At 47.7% G+C, this 23,506-nt stretch overlaps 1 protein-coding gene and 1 long non-coding RNA gene across 2 annotated transcripts in view; one reads left to right on the forward strand and one right to left on the reverse strand.

Annotated features, from left to right (window-relative positions):
• The window catches only part of Stambp (STAM binding protein), a 28,109-nt gene extending 19,407 nt beyond the window's left edge, over window positions 1-8,702 (reverse strand). The window contains exons 1-4 of the mRNA XM_059258058.1: window positions 8,570-8,702; window positions 7,569-7,666; window positions 5,668-5,765; window positions 3,567-3,783 (exon numbers count right to left, since the gene is read on the reverse strand). Coding sequence (XP_059114041.1) covers window positions 3,567-3,769 — 203 coding nt within the window. The 5' untranslated portion in view covers window positions 3,770-3,783; window positions 5,668-5,765; window positions 7,569-7,666; window positions 8,570-8,702. The remainder of the gene's footprint in view (window positions 1-3,566; window positions 3,784-5,667; window positions 5,766-7,568; window positions 7,667-8,569) is intronic.
• Window positions 8,703-8,739: 37 nt separating this feature from the next.
• LOC131907102 (uncharacterized) lies at window positions 8,740-22,537 on the forward strand. Its single transcript, XR_009378285.1, has 4 exons — window positions 8,740-8,834; window positions 16,685-18,161; window positions 20,174-20,334; window positions 21,243-22,537. It is a non-coding gene; the product is annotated as an uncharacterized LOC131907102 (long non-coding RNA).
• Window positions 22,538-23,506: the final 969 nt, after the last annotated feature.

Raw genomic sequence — 23,506 nt, forward strand, 5'->3', positions numbered from 1 at the left:
TTGAGGGAAAATTATCATGAACAGGTATTTTATATGAAAACAACTCATTCAAAAAGCACGCCTTTAATCCCAGCACTAGGGAGGCAGAGCTAGGCAGATCTCTGTCAGTTCGAGGCTAGCCTGATCTATAGAGCGAGAAGATCTGGGACAGGCACCAAAACTACATGGAGAAACCCTGTCTCGGAAAAAAAGAAAAGAAAAAGAAAAAAGAAAAGAAAAAGAAGCAGACTTTCAATAGAAGGTTGTATTAAGGATCTTTATTTCATAGTTTCCAGTTTCCAAAGTTAATTGTCGAAGTGAACCTAAGCATGGGAGACCCTTTCTCTGGTCTATAAACCCCAGTCCCAGTAAATACCTTCAGTACAGGTGATAGTTGACTTGCAGAAAGAGGATTTGTGTTAGGGAAAGCTCACACACTACAGCAGACCGGAACTGCTTGAATATTCTAAGTCCCTTCTGTGCAACCTTCTGATGCCCATAAAAAGCTGTGAAAGAATCCACGGCCTGGCTTATTGTCTGTGCTCATCATGAAAGTATGTACTGATCCCACATGCTCAAGATCTTTCTTCTATACTGGGGTCTGCAAAAGGCAACACATTCCTTTAGCAGGAAAATTACTACCAAGGGGGGAGATACGTCTGAGATCATTAAGATGCCTGAACTGCTCGGGGAGGAAAGACAGACATGCCTTTTAAACCCTGAACTAAAGCATCCATGAAAGAGCCAGAACAATACTCTTATGAGTCGGGGAGGCAGAAGGGTGGTGAGGCAGATGTCTGCCCATGCCCCTCTCCAGTTGTAGTAACTGGTAGAGTAAGCCACTTGGTGTAAACTGACAGGAACTCACCAAGTGAAAATCAGTCTCCCAGTCACTGGGCTACAACTTTCCTGCAACCACCCACCTGTCAGTTCACAGACTCGAATCAGGGTCTGGAAAACAGGTACCAGAACAATGAAGGTAGCTGCATCTATTGCTTCAGGCCTAGTCCACCCAATGCAGTCCCAAATTAACCCCCAATCCATAACACTGCCCCAGACCTGGCTCACTGTGTATAGGGGCAGACACCCTACCCCATGTCAGTCTCACCATTAACTTAACATTTGTCATTCAGTGTAACACTGGGTCACATAAAAAAAAAGACGAAATCCAATTCCTTCTGCATCCATTAGTATTATTGTTGTTGTTACTGGTGCTGGGGACCAAACCTAGGGTCTCCCACATTCTAGACAAGCTCTGTACCACTGAGCTGTATCTGCAGCCCTGCATGAACTTTTTTTTCTTTTTTTTTCTCGAGACAGGGTTTCTCTGTGTAGTTTTGGTGCCTGTCCTGGATCTCACTCTGTAGACCAGGCTGGTCTTGAACTCACAGAGATCCTCCTGGCTCTGCCTCCCGAGTGCTTGGATTAAAGGCATGCGCCACCACCGCTGGGCCCCTTGCATGGACTCTTAACAGCATTAATACATTTGATTCTATTTCTCAGGAGCTTGTTGTTACAACACTCTCTCTTGGACCATTAGCCTCGCCTTTTTCACAAGATCTTTTCTTTATGGAAAAAAACAAACCCATGCTCTAGAATTTCCCATCTTAAAACACAGAGAAGCACATTCACACTTCTCATCTCCACTCAATGACTTTCTCATTATTCTACTTTGTATCTTACCCAAGTTTCTACAATGAGCTGTCTAAGCTGGGCATGGTGGTTCACACTTTTAATCCTAGCACTCAGGGGCAGGAGAATCTGTGAGTTTAAGGTCAGCCTGTTCTATGTAGTGAGTTCCAGGACAGCCAGTGACATGTAAAAAAAAATTAAAACAATCAAATAAAAATCAAACAAACCAAAATCCCCAGCGCCCCCCCAACCCCTCCCCAACCCCCGCCAAGAAAACACTCCAAAACACAAAAATCAACCTGTCTACACCAGGATTTGGCAAAATAAAACTAGTGGGCCAAATCCAGCTAGCTGTCTCTTCTTGTAAACAAAGAAAAAACAACCAGGAAAAATCCAGACTCTGGGGTTGGCCAGAGTGAGGAGAGGGATGATACTGGCACCTAGTGGGCACAAACCAGGGGTGCTGCTACCCTTCACCACCAAGCTCAGTCACAGAACTAGGGGTGCTGCTACCCTTCACCACCCAGCTCAGTCACAGAACCAGGGGTGCTGCTACCCTTCACCACCCAGCTCAGTCACAGAACCAGGGAAAATGCTACCCTTCACCACCCAGCTCAGTCACAGAACCAGGGGTGCTGCTACCCTTCACCACCCAGCTCAATCACAGAACCAGGGAAAATGCTACCCTTCACCACCCAGCTCAGTCACAGAACCAGGGAAAATGCTACCCTTCACCACCCAGCTCAGTCACAGAACCAGGGAAAATGCTACCCTTCACCACCCAGCTCAGTCACAGAACCAGGGATGCTGCTACCCTTAAACACCCAGCTCAGTCATAGAACCCAGAAGTAGTCCCTACTGTGTCAGAATGATGCTTGAGAAGACTGATAGACTCAGTGTGTCATGACTGATGGACTGATAAGAGACTCAGTGTGAGGACTGGTGTACGTCTGTCTGTCTGGGAGGACACATGCGGAACTGGTTAGAGTCGGTGTCTTAGGGAGGGAGGAATGGAGAGGGAGGTTTACTATGATCTCCAGGGACTGCTGTCTGTAAGTCTAGACGGAAAACAAAAAGAACCCACGCTCTGGAATGAAGCCTGAAATAGGAGGTGTCGGTACAAACAGAAACCCAAGCTCATTCTTGACCCCGAGATTGCTCCTCTGAGAACAGAGCTGGAGGGTGATGTGCCTCCTTAGTAAACACTGCCCTGTGAAGATCAAGGAAACCAGGCCAGGGGAACGCCTCCTGAGCCCCAGAGTTCCCCCGAGTCACAGGAAACGCTATAGATCCTATTGTACTAAACTTCAGACTAGCAATGACAAGTAAGACCTTTCCCATATGCCCTTGCTCAGTCACCCAGTGCTCTTATCCCTGGGGCTTTAGGAGTCATTCCCTGGTGACAGCCTTGAGACCTTGTATTGGTGCTGCCTACCCAGCTACCATGAACAAACCGTTCGAGAAAGGTCTTACTGTGATAAGTCAGACAGCAAGTGGTCCACAGTTATCTGGTGACTGTGTGCAGTGACGGCTAAGAAGGAAACATCTTTTCTATACTGCTCAATAGGCTCCCGGATGAGTATAGGAGTCTGGGCTGGGCCACACTCCAGCAATAGCCCCGTGACTGGCTGCCTGAGCAGAGAAAGTGCCGTCAAAACACTCACCAATACAGATACAGCCAGCTTACCTGCCAACTCTTGTGTCTAACAGCAGGGACATGTGGGCACAGACCGAGGACTCAGGCTCCTACCCAGGAAATTTCTGAGTCAAATAATGCCACCTTTGGTCCTCAGTCCTTGAACGGCAAGGACAACTCACAGGTGAAAGCTGCCTGGAACCTGATTAGTGGCTGACACGGTCAAGTTCCCTACTGTTAGCCACTGTGGGAACCACAGGTGAGCCCTGGGGCAGATGCAAGGAACGGAAAAAAGGAAGGAGAACTGCGGGCAGCTTACGTGATGTACTTGTTGTAGAGGATAAAGGCATGTTCAATGTTGCCTTCTTCAGAGTAAATGGATGCCATGCGGATGATCTCAACACCAGAACGGAAGTAGCGACGGGGTGGAATGTCTTCATTTAATTCAACTGCACTCCCAAGTTGGGACAGAATCCTCACCCGGTCTTGGGGTGGGAGGCTCACATCCCCATGGTCAGACATTGGACCAGTAAGTTCTGGGACAAACAAACAAACAAACAAACAGATAACATCAAAGCCAGGATCATATCTCCCCAGAGGTCTAGCACAGGATGAGTGTATCACAATTCTCTCAAAAAATTATAGAAAGAGCTGGGCATGGCTGAGCACACCTTTAATTCCAGCCTCTGAATTCAAGGCCAGTCTAGTCTACATAGCAAGTTCCAGGACAGCCAAGGCTACAAAGAGAGACCCTGTCTCAAAACAAAAACAAAGCACAAAACAGACAAACAAAAATTAGAGAAAATAAAACACTACACACAGTGGTTCTGATCAATAACTTATCCCTCCTATCCCCAAGAATACTCAAATCCTGATTTGAGAACTGACAGTCAAAAACAAAATTGTCCCACAATTTGATGCTACAAGGAATACAGCCATTAAAAGGCCGCTGTGGGCTGGGTCTGTTGTTCCCTGAATCACTCATCAGGGAAGGCGTGCCTAGGGCACAGTGGAGGTAAGGAAGCACCAGTTATTTTTTCTGTTCTCTATCCAGATTCCTGCTTCCATTTCCCCAATACCCGGCAGAGTGGGTTCAGTGAACCTTCTCGAAGACTGCCCTGTTAATTCATGCTGACTACTTCAAATAAGTGATATTTACTATAATACACTTCCTCAGGTTTGAATACAAGGCCATTGTGTGTGTGTGTGGGGGGGTGTGTGCTTCTTTCTGGGGCAAATGTTCCTAACTCTGCTCACTAAACCACTATTTGATTCTGTCCATCACATTTACCATTCTGGGCCAGGCAGGTAGCGCTCAGAAGCATCAATGCATACTTGTCTCCACAAGATAAGCAAGGCTTGAACAGCAATGGGACAGTTACCTCACATGGGGTGGGACACTCTAGGATTCTTACTCATTGCAATCCAAACTCCAGTGGGTCTACATTCTTTCTAGATGTCGCTTCCCTTCGACTACAGGCCCTGGGCTCCACACACCATCATTCCACAGAATCCAGAGCGGAATCCGGGTTGTTGTTGTGCACTGGATCACAGCACACCCCAGCCAGCCTATTCTAGAATACACTCATCTTCTGCTTGAGCAGTCTCACTTTTCCATCTCTGTACGGTATTCCTCCGTCAGGATTCCCACCTACCCGGGAACTGCCGATTACAGTCTCCTTTGAACTTCAGCCGTTGTTTTTCTGAGTTCTCACCTGTCCTGTTTTCTCTAGGCCAATTCTACTTTAGCTTGCTTCAACCTTTGGGTGGCATTTCTTCCATGAAGTTTCCCCACTAAAGCTCCTTATTTCCTAGCAAAAGCTGGGGGCTGCTAGGAACGTGGAGGCATTGCAAATATAACACATCTCCTCCTGCGAGGGTAAAACCCGCCCCAAGTCCCTAACTGCTGAACTGGGCAGAGCCCAGCAGAGCTCACTGGAATGGGATGCTGGAATGGGATGCTGGGGGGGGGGGGGGCAGGGCGGCGGGCGTGGGGGAGGCACTTGTGGGTAGAGAAGGGACCCTCCTCCGGAAGCCATTGAGTGGCTTGGGTCAACATGAGGTTCAGCAACCATGCAGAGGAAAAGACAGTGTCCGAAAAGAAGGGGGAGGGACCAGGAGGGGCTCTGGAGGAGGCGAAAGGAAGGAGCAGAGGGGCGTGTGCATCGGAGAGGGATCCCGCTCTAACAGCTGGCAGCGCCCTCCAGAAGGCTCTCAGGCAGGTTTCTCGAAAATGCAAGGAGTGTTGAGACCGGGCCTGGCTGGTCAGGAAGGAGCCAGCTCTGGGGACAGGGCTATCCCGGAGCTCGCGCGCGGCGGGCCGGGGTCAGGGGTACGGGTCCCACACTCATGGTTTCTCCCCGCGGGGCCCCACCGCACCAGGATCCCCCGTCCCGCAGCATTCCCAGGACCCTTCCCACCTTTCCTGAAGGATGACAGTCGGAGCTTCCGGAAACGTCACCTCCGATGACACGCCCACTCTCGCCACTCCTTCAATTACACTCCAAGGATTTAAGACCTGGTGTGGAGAACGGGTGGGTGGGGCTGGAATCTTCCACCAATGAGAACGAGCTCTGCAGCTGTCCTCTCGGTAGAGGAACATGAACCAGGAAGAAAAGGAAACCAAGTGAAGGAGGGAACGGAACTGCCGACCGAACCAGTATGTTTTAAAACTTATTTTGAAGTAGCAGTTTCCTGCCAATGGCTCCTCCACTGGAACAATAGCAATTTAACATTTCATGAGGGATTGCTGTCTAGCTTGACATTCACGGCTCAGATGACAGCACCACCTCAAAACAAAACGACTACCCAGCTAAGCAGCCACCCAGCCACCCTGTCAGTGGGTCCTGCTTTTGTTTTTGTTTTTTTTTAACTTACATTCATTTTGGTCGTGTATGTGTGCGTGCGTGCGTGCGTGCGTGCGTGTGTGTGTGTGTGTGTGTTCGTTCGCCGCCTGTGCGTGGGAGCATGCTGCAAGGGATGGTGATTGTCAGAGGACAACTTGTGGGACAGTTTCTTTCCTACCATATGGGTTCTGGGGACTGAACTCAGGTCGTCAGGCCTGGCGGCAAGTGCATCTACCCACTGACCCATCTCACCAGCCCATGCAGGTTCTATTTTAATTCTTTTCGTAGTCCCCTCCACTGTAGGATTCTCCTAAACTACAATTACTTGAAAGAAGGGAGATTTTTCTAACTTATGGCTCTATCCCCAGCGCCCATAATGGCTTGTGGTTCCAAACTCAATACATATTCTTGCGTGTGCAGGTGTTATTGAGATTACATGGATGGTGAAATCACTTTCACCGATTGTGAAAGTGTCGATGACAAGGACAGGCTGGCCATTGTGTTCTTGGGACCAAATCTTCTCTACGAAACAATCAGAACTAGGAGAAGGCAATGTGTTGCACGAATCCTAAATGGTCTTATAATCAAAACCCGGAGCCAGATATTGGAATAAATGCTGAAAGATCAGAGGAAACAAGCCACAGCCACTTCTCACCTCGCCAACTCCTCAGCTGAAAAGAGAAGATCCTGTCTCCATGAATCCTCAGACTGAATGCCTCTGAGTCCTCTCATCTGAAAGGGCCTAATTCCTGTCTCCTTCCGCCTTATATTCCTTTCCCTGCCCAGCCATATCACTTCCTGTCTCAACCTTCCTAGTGCTGGGATTAAAGGTATGTGCCACCACTGCCTGGCTGTTTCTCTTTTAAACTGGATTAATCTCGTGTAGTCAAGGGTGGCTTTGACCTCACAGAGATCTAGACCAATCTCTGCCTCCTGAGTGCTAGGATTTAAGATGTGTGCCACCACTGCCTGACCTCTGTAGCTAACTCTGTGGCTGGTTCTGTCCTCTGATCTTCAGGCTGGTTTTATTAGAGTCCAGCAAAATATCACCACAGCAGTGGGATGGGGCGCCCGTGTTAATTAATAAGTATCTGTGATACTAAGTCTGCAGGAACACTTGAGGGACAAGTTCCTGCTGAGAGGGCTGCCAGGGACTAGGGTGAGATGCAGGAGGGGAAACTCACTAGCATGAGCTGTGAGCTCCATGCACCACAGCACTGCACAAGCCTATCTGAGGAGTGAGGGTGTTCGTGAAGAGATGTGTGATGCACTCTAAAGACAGACTGCTCACAGTATTGGCCTCTTTGTTGTGAGCTCATTGGGATTGAAAAAGACAGGTGAGCCATGAACACTTAGGGGGAAAGATGTGGTTTTATGGGTTCAAACCCAGGAAAAGGCACCACGACCTTGAATTTGTGCACTATTCTTGTAGGCAAATTATATACTTGATACTTATCTCCAGCTGTAGAACACACCTCAATTAGCTGCCTCAAATTTCCCAGTGTAGAACTCATAGCAACATTGGGATGGACTTGTGGTTCTGAGCTCCATTTCGTTTGAAGGCAGGCCTTTCCTGTCACCGAGGACAAATTAGTTAGGGAAATAAGTTCTCATAGTCATTGGGAAATTCTTCAACGTGTATTTGTGTTGTTAAAATGCTTAAACCAGACATGATGGTAAAAGCCAATAAGACAGACATGGCAGTCCCTCTTCCCCCAGGCTCTTAGGTTAGGGAGATCATTTCAATGTTTGTTTTAAATGTACTTGCATAGATTCCCCCATTCTAACAGATGACATTAGTATATGTTATACGGACAGAATCTATTCTTGGGGAGAAAGGAACACCTCTAGATTGAATTAATCTGATCCATGAACTTCTGGCAGTTTTCAAGGACCAAACAATGGGATTAAAGTTTTTTTTTTATATATATATCTTTAATTTGGGTCAGGAGTAGGGTAAAGTTCATCGGGTGCACCTCTCAGGGGATGATGTGGTCCAAAGTTCTTATCTTTCACTTTCTTCATAACTGCTACCTTCCTTGTGACGAGCTAGGTTAGACTGGGCATACATCTATGTATGTTTTTTCTACTTTCATCCCCCCTCCCTTTATTGTGGGAAATATTTGTTGGAAAAAGCCTTTGTTTTGCATTCTTAAACTCATAGATGTCACTTCCGGTCACCTTCCAGAAGTAGGGCTCTCCTCAGTATCCAGATGCTCTGAAAATGGACTCCACCCACTAGAAGCAAGCAGCAGAGAGGCAGAAGCAGCTGACTGCAAGCTTTCCTTCTACTGGGTTGAATCCTGCCCATACTCTGCTGCTTTTTCTTCCTTAGATCATGTAGACAGCCCACTGTTTGGGTCTTTCATGCTTGAAAAGCATCAAAGATGCTTTCCTTCCTTCTTTTTGTTTGTTTGTTTGTTTGTTTGTTTGACACAGGGTCTCACTGTGCAGCCCAACCTGATCTGGAACTCACCAGGTAGCCTGAGCAGGCATCAAACGCACAGGAGATTCTCCTGCATCAGCCTCAGAAGTGCTAGGATCACAGGTGTGAGCCACCTGCCCAGCTCCATTCTCTCTTCTTTCGTGGGTGCAGCCAGTGTGGCAGTTATAACTGGCTTACTTCCGTTTGCAAACTGCCAGCATAGAATCTTGACCCTCCAGCATTCTCTATCAACCTTGGGTGCAGGACCAAGCAAAAAACGGAAGAGTTGGAGGAAGAAGACATTAGTGAAGGCCAGGTAAAGTACAGGTCCAGAAAAAGGGGATTTGTGTGGATTTTTGTTGTTGTTATTTTACTGTGGAAAATGAGCCAACACATCTTACCTCCTTTCGTGTTTTCAGAACTGACAATTCGATGTTTGTATATATCAAGAGAGTCCAGAAATGGTCATGAAATCTGCACACTGAAAAGAGAAACTTAAACATGTTTTCTCATGTTATCTCTCTCATTAGAATGCGTGTAAATGGTAGATCACTTTTCATGGTTCACAAAGGCATTTACACATATTTAGTGGCCTAAAAAAAAAAACCCACAAAGATACTGCCTTATTTTAACTGTACTCACTTAATTATCCAATTATTATTCAATTAACTATTATTAATTATCATTCAATTAACTGTATCCTTCAATACTTTTTGAGGTGTTAGACATTCACCCAGGGCCTCATGCACACCAGACTGGTCCTTTACCACTAAGCTACATTCCCAGCTCAACAAAATCTTTTTGTTGTTTTTTTGAGACAGGGTTTCTCTGTGTAACCCTGGCCATCCTGGGACTCACTCTGTAGACCAGGCTGGCTTCCATCTCAGAGATTTGCCAACCTCCGCCTTCTAAGTGCTGGGGTTAAAGGCATGCACCACCACACCTGGCCAAAAAAAAAAAAAAAAAAAAAACCAAAACACTTCTTCACATACAAATATTTTCATCTTGAGTAGTGCTGGGTAAAACACTGTAAGAGGAATGTCTGCTTCACAGAAAGCCTGGATTGTGTCTCTCCTTCACCTAACCAGATTCTTTCGTGGCCCAGGGCAAATCTATTCATGAAGGATGCTGTGTCAGTCAGTTTTCATCACTGTGACAAAATACCAGAGGGGACAACCCAAAGGAGGAGAAGTTTACTGTGTCTCACAGTTGCAGCTGTTTCAGAGCATCCTTGTCCTCATCACTGTGGCCCAGTGGTGGAGTAGAGCATCATTGTCCTCATCACTGTGGACCAGTGGTGGGGCAGAGCATCCTTGTCCTCATCACTGTGGACCAGTGATGGGGCAGAGCATCCTTGTCCTCATCACTGTGGACCAGTGGTGGGGCAGAACATCATTGTCCTCATCATTGTGGACCAGTGGTGGGGCAGAGCATCCTTGTCCTCATCACTGTGGACCAGTGGTGGAGCAGAGCATCCTTGTCCTCATCACTGTGGACCAGTGATGGGGCAGAGCATCCTTGTCCTCATCACTGTGGACCAGTGGTGGGGCAGAGCATCCTTGTCCTCATCACTGTGGACCAGTGGTGGGGCAGAGCATCATTGTCCTCATCACTGTGGACCAGTGGTGGGGCAGAGCATCAGCAGGAGTCGGAGAAGGAGACTGATGCAGAGACTTGTGTGTGTGGGGGGGGGGGGAGACAGGCATAAGATCCAAGTTTCGAAGCACATCCCTTGCACCACACTGCCTTTAACAAGGCCCCACTTGCTAGTTTCTGTCACTTCCCAGTAGTGCCTTCACATTATGACCCCACCAAAGGGTCAATACATTGACCGGGTCAGAGTCCTCATGAGCCCATTATTTAAAAAACCTTATAGCTGGCTTTTAAAGATGCTGTTTCTGCTGATATTTTACTACATGTATGTTTTCCTATTTATATTCTATTACTATGTTTAAAGAAAGCAACATGGGGAGGCATACCGTATGCTTTCTCATGATATTTCAAAGCAGCATGAGCCAGCTTGCCCTGGTGGACTTTATGGGAAATAGCAAAGAAAGGCACTTGAGAAATGCCATAGGGTAAGTTACGCCAGGCCTCAAGGGCAAGGTCACGTATTTGCAGCCCAGCTTGCCATGAGCTCCTTTTGCTTTTAAGTCCCTGATTAGTGCTTCTGCTGTGACTTCTGAGCGATTCTCACCAGCTTCTTGTGTCAGTGATAAAAGGAGTCAGGGCCGAGTTGCTAATGATTTACCCTTGGAGTGGTAGTGGTAGGAAATCTATGGATATAATCCGTGTCGGGGCCACTAAGGTTTCAGGGGTAGTGGTAGGAAGTCTATGGATATAATCTGTGACAGGGCCACTAAGGTTTCAGGGGTAGTGGTAGGAAATCTATATAATCCATGTCGGGGCCACTAAGTTTTCAGGGGTGCCTGAGTGAATCTATCTAGGAATTTTAGAATGAGTGACTAGGCAATACATGACACAAGATTTCAAGGGCCACAAGCCATAGGGACATGGGATGGCCTCTACAGATAAATACTGCATGTATAATCCTTTTTAAAAGTGTGTGTTCTTACTATGATCGTGCATGGAAGATTTGGGAGTGTGGAATATGGCTTTAAATATGGGAAGTTTTCAAGGTGTTGTTTTCTTTCCAGTTCAATGTCCTATTTCATAAAACCTCTTTCCATGGTGCTCCTGTATGCTCTGTGAAAGGTCTTGGGTTTGGGGCTCAAGGGGTTCACTGAGGTGGACTGGCCTTCTAGCCAAGGGATTTGTTAGACGAGTTGTTAATGCCATAGACAGACAGAGAGCAACATGACCGAGGCTCTGAAGAGAGTTCAGGCCCACATGGCAGAGTCATCCTCAGGCTCTAGAATACTGGAGTCACAGGCATGTCAACCCACATCTGGGCAGTGAGAAAAGAGATAAAAAATGAGATAAAATTGGGGAAGCTGCTTGTTCACTCGGGGAGTTGGAAGGAATGCAGTAAAGAGTCAACCTTCTGCTCTCCCTGGCTCCCTTCCTGCACCTTCACCACAAGCAAGCTGGGGTGACTGTCTTGGCCACACCACCACAGGTTTCACAGTGGTCAAAGGTGCATCTCCAGCAGAAACAGAGACGGGGAACAGACACACAGGTGCTGGCCCCAGTTTACTCCCTAGGGAACAGACAGAGATTATCTCCTCATCAGGACACTGACAGACCCTTCCTGTTCTCCACGTGGGCCTTCAGAGCCACGAGCCACAAGACAATGCCAGTGCAGAGCCCTGTGTGTGCTTTGGCCACAGAGGAGCTGCCACTCAGGCAGGGATGGGAGCCACAGGAGAGGACACAGCCAGAGAAGTCTGGACTAAACTTGGTGCACATTCTAAAGCTCTGAAGCATTGTCTCCCCATCTGCTGAGGGCCAGGCTAGAGAGAACTCTCCTTGGAGTGAGTAGGGAGTCAGAAAGTCAATCTTCACCACAGTGAGCTCTGCACATGTGGATGGTGGGATCTATGTGGAAACATAGTGAGCACTGCACACGTGGACAGTGGGATCTATGTGGGAAACACAGTGAGCACTGCACATGTGGACAGTGGGATCTATGTGGGAAACACAGTGAGCACTGCACATGTGGACAGTGGGATCTATGTGGGAAACACAGTGAGCACTGCACATGTGGACAGTGGGATCTATGTGGAAAACACAGTGAGCACTGCACACATGGATGGTGGGATCTATGTGGAAAACACAGTGAGCACTGCACATGTGGACAGTGGGATCTATGTGGAAAACACAGTGCGCACTGCATATGTGGACAGTGGGATCTATGTGGAAAACACAGTGAGCTCTGCACACATGGACAGTGGGATCTATGTGGAAAACACAGTGAGCACTGCACACATGGATGGTGGGATCTATGTGGAAAACTTTTTTTTTTAATTTTTAAACAGTTTTATTGAGGTAGAATGACATAAAAAATGAGAATATTTTTAAAACAAATAACTTGGCAAATTTTGATACATAGATGCATTTGTGAGACATCATCTTAGACAATATAGTAGACATTGTTGTCACTCGCCAAAGTAACCTTGTGTCCTTCTCTAGTCCTTCCTCACTCCACTCCATCTTCTGCTGACCCCCACACTCCACTATTGAATTTTGAGGGGCTTCTGGATAGAAGTCTTTTTTTTTTAATGCCAAATGCTGTTTATTGAAGGAGGGAAGAGGTCTTAAATACAGGCTTACAGCACAATGGGAGAACCCCGGAGGGCAGAAGTTTGCTACCGATGTTTTACAATCTTGCATCTAAGCTGTTAACACCCATTATGCAGAATACACAGACAAGGAACTTCCCTTAAGCATTCAGGAGGGTGGAACCTGGCAGGGAATTAGCATAGGGAGGATATCAAGGTCAAGGTTAGCAAGCAAGGCAACAGTTACCCAAAACAGGGGCCAGGACCCTACAGGTCCCCCTTTTACTTAAAAATGAGCTTCTGACTTAGGTTGCGTGGGATGTCAGCAGCTCACCTTACCCGTCATGGAGACGCCTGCCAAGGCCAAACAGGTGCTCTGTCTTAGGTTGGTGAGCGCCCCCCAGGCATTACCCGTCTCTGAATACTCATTATCATACAGGCTCAATCGTGTGTGAGCTGCAGAGTTAACTGCTGCCAAAGATCTCAAAGTGGCACTGGGCTTGCAATCTGTGTGTTCAACACAGAAAAGACCGACAGAGGTCCTATCCCACCCATAGCCAGTAGGCTAAAGGCAACTGAGCCATTCCCTTCCTTAACAAGCCTTACTGCACACTGGAGTCCTTGTAAGATGGTATCCCAAAAGCAAATGGAACTTGAGTTTATAAATTTATAATTTTAAAAGCCAATCAAAATGTATATAACTATTGAATTAAATTTATCATGGCCAGTAGAATGAAAGATTAACTAACTGTAGTAGCTACTTTTGCTGCCAGGGTCTCCACTGTGCTAGCTGTAGTAAGCAATTATGAAATGGTAATCCCAGAAACAGTAGCAGCGGTGGCCACCATTGCTATAACAGCAACAACAGAAGCAGCAATGTCAAATTCTCTTCTGGAACGTGTGGAAATCCACTGGCATGGATACAACTCCAGTAACACGAACCACCAAGTCCCATTTTTTCTTGATCCCAGCATGACTTAAGCTGGCAGCTCTTCTGGAGAATCCAACCTCATGGCTACAGTTCCTAGGCTTACATTAATGCTTGCCAAAGCTGGCCACATTGGGCTCCTATGTGGAAAACTTGATTCTAAACTCATCCTATACAGTAACTTGTCTTTTAGAGAGAGGATCTCATGAAGTCTAGACTGGCCTTTAACTTGCTGTCATGAAGGATGACTTTGAACTCCTGATCCTTCTGCCTTCAACTTCCAAGTAGGAAATAACATACATGTCTTCCAGGCTGGGTTCTATGCAGTGGCTCCAATTCCCACATTAGCCCCAAGAGGGTCTTTTCTAGCCACTGCCATGCCATAGAGGAGGAAACAGATACAGGAAGCTGCTCTCTCAGCTACAAAGGCTAAGGTGGAGCTGTACCCATCCCTCTTGCCTGGCACAGCCCATGAGGTAAATTGAGGCCCTGAAGGAAAGATGGTTCTAAACCAGACGATGTAGGAGCTCTGCTATTGTCCAGACAGATGGAGAGGGCCCAGGCAGAAGGTGGCCAGAGCGCATGTGCAGGAGGCTCTCAGAGCATTGAGAGGAAAAGCTGAGGGGCATGACTCAGCTCAGGTGAACTTTTCAGAGGTGTGAGAAAGGTACCCAAAGGCCAGTAAAAAGCGTACACTACTCCAGTTCCACTCCTGTTTATTCCATAGTTCACAATGACCTCGAACCCCTGACAAGGATGGCTGGCAGATTAGAAGAAAGTGTACAGTACACTGTCCCTCAGCCAGTGCCCCCCAACTCCTCCCAACTCCTCCATACTCTAATTCTGTGCTGCATTTCTTGGCCAGTCCTGTTATTCAGTCCCAGGACCATCTTTCCTTACTTCTGCACCCTCACCCTACCCAATAGAGGACTCTGTAGAAAGGTCCTTCTACAGAGTCCTCCCAAGAGCCAGGTATCAATGGCTCTGCTGCTGCCCTGGGAAACTCTTAACATAGTCAAAGGGCCCAGACTGCCAGTCCCGGGATCTGTAGGAGACCCAAGACAGAAGATGACAAGAAAGGCAGGACTTTGGGGAGACTCAGAAGGCAATAGGAAGCTGGGGAGAAGGCTCAGTCAGTAGAGTGCTCAACCTCAGGAGCCTGGAGACGTCGGTTTGGATCCCTGAGGTCCATGGAAAAGCCAGGCACCACGCTAAGCTTTGCTCATGTGGCAAAATTTCAGGCCGCCAAGAGACCTTATCTCAGAATGTGGATGGTGCCTGAAAACCAGCACCCAAGTTTGTCCTCAGACCTCCACACCTGCATGTTGTGCACACATGCACCCACATGCACCCACACGCACCTACACTCATAGCAATGCACACCTCCAAAATGGTAATAGGGTCCAACTGCTTTGGGCACTGGAGGAGTGAGCTAAGAAGCAGCTGAGGAGTAGATCCTGCAGCTCTCAGCCTCATCCTGCAGAAGGAATCCACAGAAGCATCCCTCTTCTGAAGCTCACGGGCCTTCCCACCTCCCAGGTGCAGCCCCGCCTCCTCACTCCTCTCTCTGGCACTAGTGCCCTTTGACCATGGTAAGAGTTTCCCAGGGCAGCAGCAGAGCCATTGATACCTGGCTCTTGGGAGGACTCTGTAGGAGGGTCCTCTATTGGGTGGGGTGAGGGTGCAGAAGCAAGGAAAGATGGCCCTGGGACTGAATAACAGGACTGGCCAAGAAATGTAGCACAGAATTAGAGTATGGAGGAGTTGAGAGGAGTTGGGGGGCACTGGCTGAGGGACAGTATACTGTACACTTTCTTCTAATCTGCCAGCCATCCTTGTCAGGGGTTCGAGGTCATTGTGAACTGTGGAATAAACAGAAGTGGAACTGGAGTAGTGTATGCTTTTTACTAATGGTTCAGTCAACAAGTGGAGGAACTAAAGCTTTACAAGGTGGAGCCCTTCAGTGTTCCAGCACACACGGGGTAAGGGCTCCCGCCTCACCCCTAGCTGAGTAGCTATTGGCAGCTAACTGTTTTGCAGGGAGGAGGAGTCATTTTTCTTTAGGGGGTGTATAGCCTGGGAAGTTGCCCAGGATCCAACAGGACCCCACAAACACACGCATGCAAGAAACCCCAATGAAACTCAGCAGATTGCTCAAAATCAGAAACTGGGGCAGGCAATTTGGCTTCAGGGGACAAGACCCTTGCCATTAAGCCTGACAGAGTTTAATCCTGGGATCCCACAGGGTGGAAGCAGAGAACTGATTCCTGCAAGTTATCCTGAACACCACACAGCCTCTAGCATTCTATCTCTGTCTCTGTCTCTGTCTCTCTCTCACACACAGAGTAAATAAACATACATTTTAAAAACATAAAAGTGGGGAGGCTGTGTTGGGAACAGGGATTCCGGAAGGAGCTGGAGAACGCAAGAGGACAGTGAAGAGTAAATGATTAAGACACATTATAGACATAGAGAACAACGTCAAAGAATACGTTTTAAAATTTATAGCCACAGGAATTAAAAGTCTTTAATCCCAGCACCTGGGAGGCAGAAGCAAGTGGATCTTTGTAAGTTCCAGGCCAGTCTGGACTACATAGTGAGTTCTAGGCCAGACATTGCTTCACACTGAGATCCAGCCACAATAAAAAAAAAAAAATCAAGAAAGACAGAAAAGGACAAAGGGAAACAAAGAAAGGAGGAAAAAGAAAGTAACCAGGAAAAGGTTGCCTTCCAGCACCTCGTCAGTCCCATTTGCTGACGACGGCATCTCTCATTTAACATGTGATACCTGGTCAGAGAAAAGACTCCAGAGCATGTCACAGAAGTTAACTTTTATTGTAGAATTAAATAGCACATTTTTAGAAATTACAAATCTGCTTAAAAATACACTTACATGAAATAAAATATGAGTTTCAGTGAACTTCATGGAGAAGGAGTGTGTTCTGGGTAGCTTCCCTTTTAGGCAGGGCCAACATTAGCAGAAGCAGTGAAGAGAGCGTGTACCCAGAGTTCAGAGTCTGCCACTGACAGTGTGTCTGTCCTCTCATCCCCTCGCAGGACTCACTTCGTTGGAGGACAGAAGCAAGCACTCCCTTCAATGATGAGGTCATTACAACTTTAGAGCAATTCCAGCCTTCAAGGAAACACGTTCAGGCAAGCAGACCTCTCTAGGCTAGACAGACTTTTGTGTTGTGTTGAATTTGGTGGCCACAGTACAGTCAGGAAGATGGTCATCAGGACAACATTGCTGCAGGACTGGACAATCTGGAGGGCCTCAAATGAGTATGAGGCAGGGAGGAAGGCTACCCCGTGCTGTTTTACGTTAGACAATATGACACAGTCCACAGAGCTGCAGCCATCTTCTCTTGTCTCACAGAGCTTGTGAGGTGGTCCTACTTTGTTCCAGAAGTCCTTATCACACGTGTGATGTTCTGCAGATCACAAAAATCCAAAGGATCAAGGCGTGAAGAGTTCAAGCCCCAAACAGCACCCTCTAAGGTTCTGGTGGGAGCCAGGCCACTGCCATCACTAGGATATTCTCTTGGGAGCTCTGACCCCGTTTCCACGGTGTTGGGGTACCAGGCTGTAGTCAAGCGCCTCACCTGGGGAGACACTGTGCTATCTGCATCAGGAACCTCAGAGTCTACTTGAAACTGCACATTGGTGGTAAGCCTTAGCTGGGCTTCCAGTCAATCCAAAAGCAAGCTTACCTGAGTCAGAAACTTCACTTTACACATCATCAGTTAGGTTCAAGTTCTGTGCCTTACTTCTCTAACAAACCTTTGTCTCTCACAGAAGCCCTCTGAGCAGAGTCAGACATGAGGGCTGGGACCCTCTGAGACCTTCATTCTTCTTCAGTCGGTTAGTGAGTGTCGGCATTATAACCCATCCTCTAGGCACCCCAAGGCAGGCCAGCCGTGGGTGTGCCGGGCCCTTACAGCCATACTGGTTCCTGGCCAGAAAGTATCATCTTAACCTGTTAACAAATATACCATCTAAGAGAATCGATTTCTAGTGTCTATGAACTCCTAATGTACTGTTCTACCCTGAAATAAGCTTCATTAATAGATGACACATCAGTGTCTTCCTCTGGGCTCTGTGAATGAGCATAGTGTGCCATCCATACACATGAGTGAACATATATGACACAGGTTGACAATTTACACAGATAGATACATACACCACACTCACATATAGAAAAGTACACAACACACACACACACACACACACACACACACACACACACACACACACGAGTTCCACCTCTTGGAATTCGCACTTTGATCCCAGAATCTTAGCCTTTCCTGGGTCTCTGTGGCTGCATCCCTGGCTCTTATATATTTTATGGGACATAGTTCTCACTATGTTATTGCATTTCCTCTGACTCCAAACTCAATGAAAAAGTCCAGGCTGATGTGGAGGAACGTGCCAGAATCTCATTGATCTGAGTCTGATCTGACACCCTGAGAGATCTGATCACACTAAGTGTGTTATCACGGACACAACCTGGGAGAAGAGACCACTTCCTAGGCAGGTGAGAACCCTACTTTCTGGGCAAAATTCCAGAATCAAATATGCTTAATTTACCATCTTACATGGTTTTTCCCCTTTGCATTCAGATAGCTGATGGTTATGGTTTCAGTAAGAATGGCCCCCATAGGTCATAGATTTGAGTGCTTGGTCATCTGGGATTGGAACTACTTGAGAAGGAACTGGAGGTGTAGCCTTTTGGAGGACGTGTGTTACTAGAAGTGGGCTTGGAGGTTCCAAAAGCCCATGCCAAGCCCAGTGGCTCCCCTTTCCTGCTGCCTGCAGATCCAGATGTAGAACTCTCAGCTATTCCTCCAGCACCATGTCTGCCAGCATGCTCCCCACCATGATGATAATGGACTCACCCCCTAAAACTGTAAGCAAGCCCCAATTAAATGTTCATTTATGAGTTGCTATAAATTTACCTATTTTATATGACATTGATGAAGAACAAAGTAACATTTAATAAGCATCAAATACGCTGATGGATTCCATTCTTTGTGCTGTTACTTATTTCCCCGTGTTACTGGGGATGGAGTCCAGGCCTCAAGCATGCTGCCCACACACTCTGCCCATGAGCTACACCAGTCCTAATCCTTTATCCTCTCAACAGCCTGTAAAGTACCAGTATTAGAATCCCCAGATGTCAGGAAAAGGGAGCAGGAGGGGTCAGCATCCTCTCAGATAGAAAGTGACCAGATGGCAGATCTGAGAACCCGTTTCCAGTGCCCACTGCTTCCTGGACACGTGGTCCTCATGGATTTCTAAGAAGGAGAGTGCTGAGGTTGAGCTTCCAAGTGGGTCAGAAAGGACGGGAATTATCAGCTCTGTGTCCTGCCTGCAAACATGGCTGTGATTTCTCATAATAGATCATACACAGAAGAGAGGTGTGTCCTGTTCATGGAGATGGAACCCCTCGTGGGCAGAATGATATTTCTTCCACTCCAAAAGGTGTCAGTGTGAGAACTCCAGTTCTGAAATGAGAAAAAGCAGACTCAAGATCAGCAGCTCCGCCCCAAGTCTCCTCCCCATCTCCATCTTCCTCTCCTCTTTCCCCTTCCTTCCCTTTCCTCTCCTCCTCTCTCACCTCTCCTTTCCTAGACCCCTCCCTTCATCTCTTTCACTTTCTCTATCTCTTCTCCTCTCCTCCCATCTCTCCTCATCTCTATATAATTCTTCCTCCCTCCTCTAGTACTTATGGACCTCTTCCTCCTCCTCCTCTTCCTCCTCCTCCTAGTCATCATTGTCATTGTTGTCCTCCTCCTAGACCTTGTCCTCTTTGTCCTAATCCTAATCATCCTCATCCTCTCTTTTCTTTTCTTTTCTTTCTTTCTTTCTTTCTTTCTTTCTTTCTTTCTTTCTTTCTTTCTTTTTCTTCCTCTTCCTCTTCCTCCTCCTCCTCCTCCTCCTCCTCCTCCTTCTCCTCCTTTTCTTCCTCCTCCTTCTCCTCCACCGGCCCCTCCCCTATGTCTCCCTCCATTTCTGTCTGTCTCCATCTCTCTGAATCCTTTTCTTGAACAATGACCTAACCTGGCAGAGGAAGTCAACAGTAGAAATGAGTAAGAAAAAGAATCAAGCAAAGAATGAGGTCTGTTAAGATCAATCAATGTGAGGAACAAGACGGGGAAAATGCTAACACCAGAGTCCACTGTTCCCTGTGGGACATCTAGGGTACAACAATGTTTACAAAAAAAAGCAGGATGTTCATTGCGTTCCCAATAGTAGCTCTGCTGAGGAATTCAGAGTAAATATGACATTGGGAATGAAAAGAGATGACACTCACATACAGTGTCTGATACGGAATTTCTATAACCTCTGAGTCTTGAGGTCTCTACTTGAGGGTTTGTCTTAGAAAACAAGCAGTAGTGCCCCAATATCTTTTAAGAGCAACTTATATTAATCAGAATACGTGCCTTAAAGGAAGGCTATTATAGGAACCAGTTGGGACACTTGGGGATATTATTGAGTTTTAAAACACTTCTGAGACATCTAGCATTTTGCTCTTGTACCTTCTAGACATGGATCCCACATACAATTGATTCTGGAAGCATTCCTTGGTAGCAAAAATGTGTGTGTAAACTGACGCTGGACAAGGCTGTTCAAGTTGGATGGGTCTGAGAAGACAAAACAATCCAAGAATTCCCAGTGAGCCAGCCAGCCATATCTGATATACTCAGGTAGGCAGGCCCAAGGAGCTTCAACAACTGGCCCCACCATGATTCCCCAGATCACAGGGCGCAGAACTCTGATGCTCAGAACTGTGATGGGCAAAAGAGAGTAGTCTGAGCCCACAGGACCCTGTGTCCCCAAACAAGACCAGGCATCCTGGGATAGAAATTCTAAGTCATTGGGACTCCCTGCGTGAGCTTCTCTTCCTATTATACCACATGTGGGCAGAAAATTTCTTCTCAAACGTCAGGCCAAGACTGACTGGGAGCTGTGACTGTGGACTTTGCTCTCAGCTTGAGTGGATGGAGCAAAATTTCTGGATTTGACTATAAAGTGATTCTAAAGAAACTTATGTAGGGGTTCACTGGCTCAGTAGTCAAGGTCCACCCTCAACTCAGGTGGGCAATGTGAAGCCATCTGGGAGCCACAGGACAAATTGGTATAGAAAAATACACTTCCTCTGTGCCTCTCCTGGGATAGGCATGAGTTCAGATCTCCAGGTCTGCTGGCCTCTGGCCTCTGGGGTGTAGACTTGGGTGTCCCTGTATCCTCAGGTCTCTCCCCTCAAACTGAAACTCACCAAAGGGGCTTCCCTGGTCTGTGCCTTTCAGACATAGACTGCACCAAACTGCTCTAAGTATTCCAGAGCTTCCACCTTGCAGAAATTCCCACCTGTTGAGGGAATGTTTAGGCATATAGCCACAGAGTGTCCCCAATAAAGCAACGTTGTTGGGATGGGGCAGCGCCTTGAGACCCTGGAACTGCGGGGCGATCAGTGTGCACATGCGGCCTGGAAAAACGGAAGCCCAAGTCTCCAACTGTGTGTGAAGACGGTGCACTAAGCCTAGCAAAGCCACAGTGACAGGGTCTTAAATCTAGCTGAGACCAGTCACCCCTTTCCTTTTCCCTTTCCCAGATGACCAGGAACTGAACAGCTTACTCCTGCTCCTTCACTGCACTTTGCAAGTGTGTGAATTCCTGACTGCACAGGCTCACAGCTGGGGAAAACATCTGACTCTCTCACCTGCATCTGGAAGTGTAAGGGTTGCTGAGTGCACTGGCTCACAGCTGGGGAAGGCTGACTGTCACACCTGTGTCAGGAGGTGTCCTGGTCCCTGACTGCACAGGCTCACAGCTGGGGAAGGCTGGCTGTCACATCTGTGTCAGGAGGTGTGCTGGTCCCTGACTGCACAGGCTCACAGCTGGGGAAGGCTGACTGTCACACCTGTGTCAGGAGGTGTCCTGGTCACTGACTGCACAGGCTCACACAGCTGGGGAAGGCTGACTGTCACACCTGTGTCAGGAGGTGTCCTGGTCCCTGACTGCACAGGCTCACAGCTGGGGAAGGCTGACTGTCACATCTGTGTCAGGAGGTGTCCTGGTCGCTGACTGCACAGGCTCACAGCTGGGGAAGGCTGACTGTCACACCTGTGTCAGGAGGTGTCCTGGTCGCTGACTGCACAGGCTCACAGCTGGGGAAGGCTGACTGTCACATCTGTGTCAAGAGGTGTCCTGGTCCCTGACTGCACAGGCTCACAGCTGGGGAAGGCTGACTGTCACATCTGTGTCAGGAGGTGTGCTGGTCCCTGACTGCACAGGCTCACAGCTGGGGAAGGCTGACTGTCACACCTGTGTCAGGAGGTGTCCTGGTCCCTGACTGCACAGGCTCACAGCTGGGGAAGGCTGACTGTCACACCTGTGTCAGGAGGTGTGCTGGTCCCTGACTGCACAGGCTCACAGCTGGGGAAGGCTGGCTGTCACATCTGTGCCAGGAGGTGTCCTGGTCCCTGACTGCACAGGCTCACAGCTGGGGAAGGCTGACTGTCACACCTGTGTCAGGAGGTGTGCTGGTCCCTGACTGCACAGGCTCACAGCTGGGGAAGGCTGGCTGTCACATCTGTGTCAGGAGGTGTGCTGGTCCCTGACTGCACAGGCTCACAGCTGGGGAAGGCTGACTGTCACATCTGTGTCAGGAGGTGTGCTGGTCCCTGACTGCACAAGCTCACAGCTTAGGAAGGCTGACTGACTCACCTGTGTCTAATTGAGACAGGGCATTGCAGTTTGAAGATCTTCCTCATTCAGGAGGAAGTTTTGACTCATGAAAGGTAAGACAGGAATCAACCAATCATTTAGAAGCTTCCAAATAGTTCGGCCTGATGATATATACGTGGTGGCAAGATCTCAAGTCAGGCCTGCTCCGGCTAAGAAGTCAGACAAAACAAATGGAAAACAAATTCACTGAGATATTTGATAACTTTCTTTTTTTCTGAGACATTTGTATGTTTTCTTTTTTAAATCCTTTACGTGTGATCTGTGAGTATGTGTTAATGATCTGTATTTTGAAAATGTGCATTCATGTGTGAGCAAGAACACACAGGTGCTTCAGCACACCTGCGGAGGTGAGCAGACGGCCTCAAGTGCTGTCCTTCCCTGACGTTTTGGTCAAACAGAGTCTCTTCTGTGCTGCTGTGTCTGCCCAACTGGCTGTGCTGTCAGAAGCGGGGGCTTCTCCTGTCTCCATGGCCCCTTACCTTGAGAGAACTTTGAATACAGAGGTGGCCAACCCTCCCCGGTGTCATGTGCTTTCTGGAGGTTCTGTCCCAGGTCCTAACACAGTCACCGCTAGCGCTTCATCCACGGAGTCACCATCTCCCTGGCTACACTTGAGGATTTCCTATGAGGGTCTACCAAATGCTGAGAACGATCTCATGCAATGGAAATTCTCTTACCTTCACATCTCTGTTATGTCCAAGAGTCTGGCTTTTGGAGAAAAACAGTGCAGCGCCACACACTCCTTACAAAGGGAGATGATTTCAGTAGATATTTACTTGTGACTTTTTAAATCTCTACAGAGCCCATAAAAAGTTCTGACTTTCAACATGTTTGAAGAAATAGGACCTGACTTAACCTATGTCAACGACCATTTTTACAAGACAGGGTGGAAGGATACACATAGTACTCATTACATGAGGTTCTGTCCCCACAGCAGAGTCAGCGGATCCATGGCACAAAAGCCTGAGGACGTGGACAAGGGGACACAGCATTCTCTGTGGTGTTCAGTGCTCCAGACTCCAGACACCTGTCCACCAGCACTGCCTCAGCTGACCAGTGAGCTCCAGTCTCACTCCTGTGTGGCTGACCCAGACACAATGGGGACCACTTCTACACAAGTCTTTTCCA

The sequence above is a fragment of the Peromyscus eremicus genome, chromosome 3 (assembly GCF_949786415.1).
Source record: "Peromyscus eremicus chromosome 3, PerEre_H2_v1, whole genome shotgun sequence".
Classification (NCBI taxonomy): domain Eukaryota; kingdom Metazoa; phylum Chordata; class Mammalia; order Rodentia; family Cricetidae; genus Peromyscus; species Peromyscus eremicus.